Source organism: Quercus lobata, chromosome 10 (genome assembly GCF_001633185.2).
Source record: "Quercus lobata isolate SW786 chromosome 10, ValleyOak3.0 Primary Assembly, whole genome shotgun sequence".
Classification (NCBI taxonomy): Eukaryota; Viridiplantae; Streptophyta; class Magnoliopsida; order Fagales; family Fagaceae; genus Quercus; species Quercus lobata.
In genome coordinates this window covers 26,950,672-26,961,134 of record NC_044913.1, presented here as the reverse complement: position 1 = coordinate 26,961,134, position 10,463 = coordinate 26,950,672, and the positions used below count along the sequence as shown (strand labels likewise).

The 10,463-nt window shown below is 34.6% G+C and overlaps 2 protein-coding genes across 2 annotated transcripts; both read left to right on the top strand.

Moving 5' to 3' along the window:
• The first annotated feature begins 1,120 nt into the window (after nucleotides 1–1,120).
• Nucleotides 1,121–4,448, top strand: LOC115963792. The gene is made up of 2 exons (XM_031082958.1): nucleotides 1,121–1,459; nucleotides 3,281–4,448. Exons 1-2 carry the CDS (start codon nucleotides 1,298–1,300, stop codon nucleotides 3,857–3,859), a joined length of 741 nt encoding a protein of 246 aa, XP_030938818.1. The 5' UTR covers nucleotides 1,121–1,297; the 3' UTR covers nucleotides 3,860–4,448.
• LOC115963790 lies at nucleotides 4,175–9,501 on the top strand. The gene is made up of 4 exons (XM_031082957.1): nucleotides 4,175–4,262; nucleotides 5,572–5,837; nucleotides 7,479–8,035; nucleotides 9,013–9,501. The coding sequence occupies exons 2-4, from the start codon at nucleotides 5,676–5,678 to the stop codon at nucleotides 9,083–9,085; spliced, it is 792 nt and encodes a 263-aa protein (XP_030938817.1). The 5' UTR covers nucleotides 4,175–4,262; nucleotides 5,572–5,675; the 3' UTR covers nucleotides 9,086–9,501.
• The last annotated feature ends 962 nt before the right edge of the window (nucleotides 9,502–10,463 follow it).

Sequence of the window (10,463 nt, the reverse complement as noted above, 5' to 3'; positions counted from 1 at the left end):
AAAACTCACATTTAAGGGTCACTAAATAGTCCACAATCCATGACTTGACTGGCCAATAGCCCAGCGTATTGGCCCAACTTGTTGCCCATTCCTTTAACTTGGAATTCATAACAAAATTATTATTATTATTTTTTTTTTTTTTGGGGGGGGGGGGGGGGGGGGGGTATGGGGATTAAACTCAAGACATGATGGAGTAATTCTTTAAGAGCACACTTGTAACCACTAAGATACTTAAAATGATAGTGTTAAATTTAGTTTACTAAATATATATTTTTCTAATAGCCTAGCAACTTTGAATACTGTTGGACTTTTTTTATTATTATTATTATTATTATTATTATTATTATTAAAACATAAAAAAGAAAAAGAAAAAACCACTTAAAGCCTTAATTAAAAAAAAAAAAGGAGGCAAAGTGTGAACAAAACTAAACCACAAGTAATATGCATTTATCCCTCAAATTTATTTATCCCAATTAAAACCATCTAAAGCACTGTTTTAAAAATTGGACCAGACCGGTCGGTCCGACCAGTTCAACCAAGAACCGAGTACTGGTTTGGCTGTTAAAAACCAAGAATCGGAGGCAAATTTGGTTTTGCTCTCAGTCTAGTTTTTAAAACCATGATATAAAGAAATTCAAATATATTGAAGTTAAATATAAAGATGATATTGTTCACCATCTATTATAGAATTTATTTATTGTATAATATGATTATATATTAAAAAGTTTAATATCTTTATGTGGTTAAAATAAAACATTTTGTCACACATTTCACCACTATTTACTTAGGTTTTAGCTAGTGATTGACTTAATATTCATTGAGCACCATTGCTAGATCCATTTGTAAGTGACGTAATTCAATCACAATTGTCTATTCCTAAAAATAATCGGAGATAGATTTGTCTTGTTGTTTTTTTACTGTTCCAATTCATTCACCTAAATTCCCAATATGCAAAGGGACTATTATTAAAATTATGAAATACAATATTTTTCACAAAACAGTTTTAAGTGGCAATATTATTGAAATCAAAGAATAGAGCTAGGGTCACAACATTTACACAATAAAACTTATGTGGTTAACTGTTAGTGGTGGGTTCGAACAAGTGCAAGTTTTGTTGTGAAATTACTATGCAAGTAGTATTCTAAAATCAGGTGCTGTATAAGATGGTATGCAAATGATTACGTCGGAGAGAGACGCTCTTGTCCACTTGTCATTTGTTTTCTCTCTTTAACACCAAACTTTACCTCTCTGCAATTTGCAATCTGACACACAGAGAGAGAGAGAGAGAGAGAGAGGTATGGAAGAGGAACAATTGGACTATGTGCTGGTACCATTGGGTCTATTGGTGTTTGGATTATACAACGTTTGGCTTTTGTTCACTGTCCTCCGCTCTCCCAGACGAACCGTCATTGGTATCAATGCTGAAACTCGCCACCAATGGGTCTTCTCCATGATGAGTGTTAAGTCCCTCCTCTCTCTCTTTCTCTCTCTTTGTGTATGTACTTTACAAGCTCTAACTAGCTCTGTATATATATATGTATCTGAATTCACACCACGTAAAACATCTGTATTATGGGAATAATATTGTGGTTTGTGGCTTTGCTTTTAAAGGTTTATAATCGTTTGCTTTTGGTAACCATTTTTGTATAGCACTCATGGTAATTACTATTCAACATGATGATGGTACCCCCAAAAAAAAAAGGTTTAATAGAGCTACTTGATAGATCGTGACCTTATGGCATTACCCATGTATGTGACCATTTTTTAGTCATAGGAAGGAAGATCCATTTACGGTTTAGCATATGTGACCCTTTATAGGTGGCTTTGAAAGCTTAGGAATTATTCTTAAATTGGTTCTTGTGAGACTGAGATCCATTAGAAGAAATTGATGAATATGTCCTGCTAGTAGATGCTATTGGACCCCTAGACTAGGCACAAAGGAAGAAGCAGCCTTTGGAATTATTCTTGATGATATTGTTCTATTAAGACTTGTAATCAGTATAGAAGGAATGGTAATAAATAGTACATTTTTGGCTTATGACATTCCCATAAGGTCATATGCTCAATAGTGACTTCCTAATGAGGATTTCTGTAGCCCTCCCAAGTGTCAAAGGGGAGTGTGCCTATTAATCTCATATGCTGGTGATGGAAGTTAGAAGCAATTGTTGCAGATAATGAAGAAACGTGAACTGAACTGTAGTGTCTTTGGCAATTGAAATTCTCATGTAGAAGCATAAGCAAAATCGTTGACATGGGTGAAAGTTCATGCTTGCTGGAGGCTGGAGTAGGAGCCAGTAGGAATTCTGAAGGAGAAAAGAAACAAATTAATGCAAACTACTTATGGCCAATCCCAAATTAAAGTACTATCCTTTCGATAGGAGATTTTAGGGGAGACTTTAAGGGAATTCAACTGAACTAGATGAAAGTTTCTAGTATCTTTACTGGCTAAAGTTGATTGGAAAACATAACGAAAAAGGAAAAGCAAAATTTTAGATACTAATTGTTGCTGGTAGAAAAAGATGCCATCTTAAATGCAGTTCTGTAAATCCAATTTCTATTCTTTTCTTTTTCCTTTTTGCCCTATGTATTTCAAAAGATATTAGAACAGACAATTTGAGATGCAATAGCCTTCCAAAGCTAGGCTGATTGGGATTAGTTTCCTTATGATTCTCTGATATGCTTTGCAACTTTGGAGGGTATATATATGGAGGCTAAGAACTCATCTAACTTATTATGTCTTCAAAAATTTATTGATTCTTACTATTCATGGCAGCTGATGCTGACTTATAATGCCTTGGATCTAATTGAGATAATGCTTGAGAATACAAAGAAAATACAGGAGTTTATGCTGAATTTTTAAATAGACTGATAGTTCGATGATTATTGAATAAAGAAACTAATGATATGCATTTTCAGTCACATGTAAACATTAGGAATTAAATGTAAAAATTATGTTCAGAGAGCATTGGATCTGTCTTTGACTGTATTTATATGAGTAACCTACAGTGATGGTGATGATAAACATGTTACTTCAAATTGGCTAGAGGTATAATAATTATGACTGCAGATCTGTTCTTGGACGAATAATTTACAATGAGATTTATTGTCCTCCCATAAAGTATTTCTCAATTTCAATTTAGGGATTTAGATATGAATTCCAATTCTCTGAAAGCCCGATTCTAATTCATGGTGGTCAGTATATAATTTCTGTAAGAATTGCTGTTAGCATTTACTATTGGTCCTGTAGTTTTGAGAATTGACTCCAATGCAATTTTTTCAGGACCCCTTGAAGAATGGTGTTTTGTCAGTTCAAACAATTCGCAACAATATAATGGCATCTACACTGTTGGCAACAACAGCAATTACTCTCAGTTCACTGATCAGTGTTTTTGTGAGTAGCACATCAAAGTCTGGTGACACATCCTCGCAATTGTTTTATGGCAACAAGACTTCCATTCTATCTTCAATCAAGTACTTTTCTATCTTGATTTGCTTCCTTGTTGCCTTCCTTTGCAATGTGCAGTCTATTAGATATTATGCCCATGTTAGCTTCCTGGTCACTGTGCCTACATGGAAAGACAATAATCCGTCCATTGAATATGTTGCAAGAAACTTGAATCGAGGAAGCCTCTTTTGGTCCCTGGGACTGCGAGCATTCTACATGTCATTCCCTCTCTTCCTATGGATTTTTGGGCCCATTCCCATGTTTACTTGTTGTTGCATCATGACATTTATTCTCTATTTCTTGGACACCACTACCAGTTTTACACGGCATCTTCACAATAACTCAAGCAAACAGAATACCGATGATGTGGAATCAGCTGGTCAATCATCGTTAACTGCTGTTGAAACTACATAATTCTGTTACAAGTGGTCAAATATATATTTGTTAAACTTGAATAGAACAATGCCATGTATGTGTATAGAATTAAGTGCCATCCTTACTACATTGGCAGGCATAGTAGCATATGTTTTTCAGTTATCACTTTACACTATTATTTTTGCTTTTCAAGAGGCATGATAAGAGTGACAAGTATCAGGAGCAGCAATTCAAATAGCCCTGCTTGCCAGAATGGTTTCTTTGAAGGGATCTTTGTTTTTTTTTGCTCAGATTGAATTGAAGGAATCATGTTATTTCATAAAGAAAATATCCAGTTTGATGACTTCCGCAGTTCCGCCTTAACTGTCCATCAGCCCAGTTATCTGATTGTTGGGCTGCATATGTACCAAAGAACAATCACTGCATCTCATTAAGCTTGGAGGTGAGAACTGCAACTATTTTCATTGTCATCTATGTAATCATTGCCCAAGCATGGATCAAACCTACAGTGCATTTGGTTTGTGTCAGTCAATATGCCCAAGTGGTGCAATTCAATGTTTTATTGGAAAAGAAGCACTTCTGCACTTATTAAATAATTAAAAATGTATGGAAATGATTCTGATTTGAATTGTTTGAAAAGCACCTTTTATTTTGGATAGGTTGAAAAGAAGCATTTGTTAAATTATTAAATGTATTGAAATGATTATGATTTGAGTACACTTTCAAGTCTCAATCAAAATGTCACAAGAAAAACTGGAAAACTCTTACTAGTAATGAATGTTGAGGTCTAAAAAGAACCTTATATGACCTGGTATCAGTTACAACATCAATCAAAGTTTCATGTTCTGTTGAGGGGTGCACGTCGTACCATTCCTCCGTACAACTATTACAGCACGAGTAGTAACGTTAAGCTAGCATTAGCATTACACAAAATATTTTGGCTCATGGTCACTTCTTTCTTCTTGTGCACATTGTACCCAATCTAAACTATTCATACGCACACTAATTTGTACTAACTGATGATATGCATAATGCATGTTAGACATCAGCCTATGCTCTGTCCTGACAAAGAGCAAGACACAATTAATGCCTCTCCCAATGGAATAAAAAATGCTCTGTCTCTCTCTCTATGGAAGAAGAAGAATACTATAGCTTACCTTTAATTAATTAATGGGCCTTTCACCCATTCTTTTTTATTCCTATAATTAATTAACTTAAACATCACAGCAATCAGTCAGCAACGAAACAGTCCAATGCACCTTGATCATGCTCTATAATAATAAAGATATGACTTAGGAAGAGGACGAAGAAGTGAGACCAAACTCTTTCAATCAATTCCATTATAATAATCTTCTCAAAAAATATTCCATTATAATAATTGCTATATTGATTAGAAAAATGGGAACTTATAGATATATAAAATAATAGCAACTTACATTTATCTCTTAGAGATAATTTTGTTATAATTTGTTGGAGTGATTGACATGTGAAATGTAAAAGCAAAAGTGGTGGGACAACGAGAAAGTAAGTGACGGTTAATGTGTATTGCTTACCGTTGATTCCTTTAATAGCTAGTGTTGACAAATGTTGTGCATAGAAACTGTTTTTTGTTTTTTTATTTTTTTATTAATATTTGGAGCTAGTTGCGACTTGGATAGGCAATGCCTTTGTGATATGTGGCTTAATAAAAAAGGTGGTGAGTCAGCGCTTTTGTTTTTACTCTTATACTGAGTTGTTGTTGCCTTGTGTAGAGAGATGTGATGTGAGGGTGGGAGAGCAAAAGTGGTATGCTAACGTGAGACTGTGAGGAGGAGGAGGAGGAGGTAGTGTGCTAAAAGATCGAGAGGGGAAGGCAATGGAGGAAAAGTTCCTAAACTTAGTGCTGGTGTTCTCGGGTCTGTTTGTGATGGGAATTTACCATGTCTGGCTTCTCTTCACTATACTGTGCAATCCCAGACGAACTGTCATTGGCTTCAATGCCGAGTGTCGCCAAGCATGGGTCTTCTCTATGATGAGTGTTAGTCTCTCTCTCTCTTGTGATTGTGTGTGTGCCCATATATAATTTATTGTAGTGGCCATGAGACTGATTCACATGGAAGAGAGGAATTATCTATTTTACATGTTTTAAGATCTTTGAAAAGTAGTGGTAGGATTTTATGGCACCTGTAGAAATTGACTGAAATGATCATACAACAGGTACAATAGGTCCTACTCGTACAAACATAACTGAATGAAATTCCAAAGGGTTGTTGCAAAAAGCAACATGCTTGTTTTTATTGTCACCTTTCGGCATTGCCCATGTATCATTACCATGAAGGCTATTTGTTTTGTGAGTAAGAAAGAAAAAGAAAAAAGAAGGCTATGTATTTCCACCGCATCAAATTTTAAAGATATGTAATAAGGTCATTTGAAAGAAGAACTATTTACCGTTTAGCATGGGATTGTGGCTTTTTACTAGCTAGGCTTCTGGAAAGTGGGCAATTGAGAATTCATAACAGATCTATGTATTGTTTCGGATTGAGTTTGACTTAGAAGTAAGAGTGCACATGGAAACTTAATGTTATTGTGGACATGGTTTCAGTGAGTCCTGAAACAATTTAAAATAAAAGATCAATTGTGCCTGGACCAAGCAACGTGAGTGAATTTTCTGCAATTTCTGTTTTTTTCTTGTTTTTTTGCTTTTGTTGTGATCGTTTAAATTCATAGTAGTAGTTTTAAGTAACCTTAGGAAATCCTTGAGGATTCAATTAGGGAGAATCCACCTATGAAGCTGGTTCCTCTTTTTCACCTAGTAGCCTTAAACCACCTGGCTATGTTCTTTGGAATTTGTGGGCAATCACAAATGTATATAGTTATCAACAGAGTGATCTAGCGTTCTTTTGCAGGTGGTGTTGCAATCTTCGACTGTAGTAGTACGGATAAAATCCAATAAATTTCTTGGGTGAAATTATAGATAATTGAATTTTATAAATCAATCATAGAATTCATGTTTGAGCTAAAATTGCTTGTAGCTTTTGTATATTTTTTTGATCCTAACATCTGATCTTTAAAACAACTAATCGTTTGTGATACTGCTTTTATTTTGTCCACATACACCACATTGCATAAATGATTTGTTAAGTTAAACATATGTATATGTCTTATAGGAGATTTTTTCTTTTTCTTTTTTGGAACTGAATGATGGAATACTTGAGTGAACTCTTATATATGATATCCTTGATTGGGATTGTTAGCTGTATAACCAGGAAAATGTATAATATTTTTAGGATTATGAAGCCAGGCCTTGTTTCAAGCTTTAATTTAAGGGTGTTGTCATGAGTTTTTTCTTGGCAAGTTTTCTGATATTCATGATTAACTCTATTATGCTGCTAGTGTTATGTATTTATTGAAATAATTTTTTTGTGGAAATTCACTGATTAATTTTCGGTTGGCAATGTTAGATTTGATTATGGTCTGTCTTTGATTGTTTCTTGGAAGTTCATATTTCAAAGGGCATTTCTGTTATGGATGGATGGTATATATAGCTTAGTATAGGTATAAAAAATGCTGTCTAGTATCTACACAATGGTCCAAATAATATTTTTTAAGAACTGATGTAGTAATGTTAGCATCTAGTCAATGAACAATGTCTGAGAACTACTCACTGCATAATTTTCAGGATCCCATGAAAAATGGTGTTTTGGCAGTCCAAACAATTCGCAACAACATTATGGCATCTACACTTTTGGCAACTGTAGCAATCACTCTCTGTTCACTGATTAGTGTCGTTGTGAGCACCAACACCACAGTGATGAGTTCCAGTGCAGGATCAAAATCAGTTTACAGCAGTGAGACTACTATCTCTTCAGTCAAGTACTTCTCTATCTTGCTATGCTTCCTTGTTGCGTTTCTTTGCAATGTGCAGTCTGTTAGATACTTTGCCCATACTAGCTTCATGGTTACAGCACCTGCATTGAAAGATAAAAAAGAATCTATTAAGTATGTTGCAAGAAACTTGAATCGAGGAAGCTTCTTTTGGTCCCTTGGGTTGCGAGCATATTATGTGTCATTCCCTCTCTTTCTCTGGATCTTTGGGCCCATACCCATGTTTGTGTGTTCCTGCATGATGTCATCTACTCTCTATTTCTTGGACACAACTCATTGTTTTACACAGCAGCTTCAAAAATTCATAGAGGACATGAATGCCAATGATGCGGAATCAGTTCATCGATCATTGTAAGTACTGTTGAATGAAAATAGTACCATATTTGGTTAATGTTAAGACTAAATATTTAAAAAGAACTCTTTGCAGGAACATAGCTATTGTTATTTTTTTTGGGTTTTCAATAGAAACCTTTGTGTGTTCATGTTGTTTTCTTTCTTACTTTTGTCACATAAAATTTGTAGTTTAAGACCATTGAGGAATTCCTATTGGCTAGTGCATGTTACTGCTACAGGGGAGCACAGAAGATGCCACTAGGCTAAGAAGCCATTGGCTATTAGTATGATTTGTACGGGTAATTATTTGGAAGTATTATCCTTGGGCTAAATGGTGAAGTTGAAAGAAATAATACATTTTTTTCAAGATAAAGAAATCCATATAAAAATTCCAACTAAAAAGATGGTTGAAAATTGTGGTAGGCATTGATAAAATATATGGCTTGGTTCGCATTTTAAAGTACTACTCTTGCTTCTGTGTGGAAATATTCTGGTGATAATGAATTCTTAGAGCAAGAAACAGTGAATTATAGATTTGGTGACTTTTGTTATAATTTGTTTATGTTTTAAGATGACTGGATTTGAAGTCTTGTATGTTTCACTTATCTAATGTTGTATTTTACTGCAAAAAGAAGCTTAATTCAGAGGAGAGTTGTATAGAAGATCTGCACTAATATGCACTACCTATGAAGGTTTTTTTTGTGTTAATGTTGGAATTGAAAAGCTGTCAGTGAAAAATTTTGGGAGGTTGAAATAATAGTGTATTACAATGAACTTGGAAACTATTATGAGCCATTCCTTTTTATAGAAGCGCAAGCTTGGAAACATGTACAGTAAATGTTTTAGAATATAACATATTGGAATCTTCAAGTTTCTGTTGGAATTGCTGCTACTTGCCAAATCTTGACTTACTCATTAGCCTCTCTGAGGCTACCTTGACCGTCTTTCTATAATTCAATTCATAATGGATTCTCTGATGTGACCTTCATTCTTAGGGGAAATGCGGGGCTTGAGGACTTCCATCTTTGCTCTCCTCTACTTACAGGTGAAGGCGACAACCAAGTATAATTCTAATGTTGCTTGAAGATTCACTGGATCTTGTCGAGAAAAGTACCAGAAATATTGCTGCTACACACTAAGCTGGGGTGAAACTGCAAGTTTTTCACTTTCATATCCGCAACCATTGCTTTGATGTGGAGAACTCTAGGAATGCTTTGGGTATTATGACAGGAAGAGAATGCTATCTTGCTGGTTTGTTCATATCAGTGTGAGATTGATTCATTCCTCACAAATCTTACATCTTTTGCCTTCTAAAGTTCTGTTAAAAAACCTCGTTTGTGAAGCTATCATACTGGAAATATGGTTCGGTAGCACCCAAATGAGACAACTGCAATGATTTTCCATTTTTAGATTGCAGATAAAACTGCTGTTGTTGTGAGTTGTATAAGCATCGTACTTTCTCCTTTCGTTGAATAAAAGTTTATTCATTCAAAAATGCAAAACTAAACCTCAGTCACTTAATTAGTTTCAATTAGTGGGTGCATCCATTGAAATAGAATTTTTTATTGGTAACACATATCCAGTGGGTTTTAAACCACGACCTCATTCTTAATTTACTCACACTTGTGAGAGGAGGAAATGCCATTTCAGAAATAGAATTATGAAATTATACTAAAGCTTTTATATCCTTTCTTTTCTTACCTTTCCATCAAGAGGATAAATTATTTCTTAAGATTTTATAGTTGATATGTTTTTCTTAATTTAAAATTGGAGCGTACATTTTTCCTTTCATAATCCCAATCTCATTGCTGGCACTCTTTGGCCCTTCAAAGTATATACATAGATTGAAGTTCATATATTATTTCTAAATCAGATTGTTGCAATTAATTTTTAAGTATGACGTCCAAAATTTGACAGTGAAAATCTACTTTTGTTGCTTCCTGTTTAAGCTTGTTTAAACGAAGTCTGAAACTAGTACGCTTTAATCAACATTAGTCGTGAAAAAAAGAAAAAAAGAAATCTTGTTCAAATGCTTTCGGATTGAAGTCATTGAACTACAACAGAAGCGTCAAGTAATGGCGAATATGACTTCTCTGACTGAGTGATGAAAAATGAATATGAGATTGGGATGGACTTGTCCAAGGGTACAATAATGCTATACACTTCTGAATTTGGTAATGTTATGGCATATAGCATATTGCAGGCAATTGGTTATGTGGAAGCATTACAATTTAAGAGTCATTGGAAGCTCTTTCAATATTCAGCTTAAAAAGAGAAAATAAATTGAACATATTGATTAATATCTTCCCTCCAATCTTTCAAAGTATTGAATCCTAAAGCTCAATTAAATATTAACAAGTTAATGTAGACTTGAAAACTTTCCATGGAGTATTGGCTGTTAAAAGAAACCTGGTACCATAATATGGCTGTTGTGGGAAGGGCCTTT

Bases quoted from the DNA above. Each gene is read 5' to 3' on its own strand.
- LOC115963792 (XM_031082958.1), top strand. From the start codon at position 1,298: ATGGAAGAGGAACAATTGGACTATGTGCTGGTACCATTGGGTCTATTG. The intron at 1,460-3,280 runs GTTAAGTCCCTC...CAATTTTTTCAG, and splicing joins GGGTCTTCTCCATGATGAGT to GACCCCTTGAAGAATGGTGT.
- LOC115963790 (XM_031082957.1), top strand. From the start codon at position 5,676: ATGGAGGAAAAGTTCCTAAACTTAGTGCTGGTGTTCTCGGGTCTGTTT. The intron at 5,838-7,478 runs GTTAGTCTCTCT...CATAATTTTCAG, and splicing joins GGGTCTTCTCTATGATGAGT to GATCCCATGAAAAATGGTGT. The intron at 8,036-9,012 runs GTAAGTACTGTT...CTTCATTCTTAG, and splicing joins GAATCAGTTCATCGATCATT to GGGAAATGCGGGGCTTGAGG.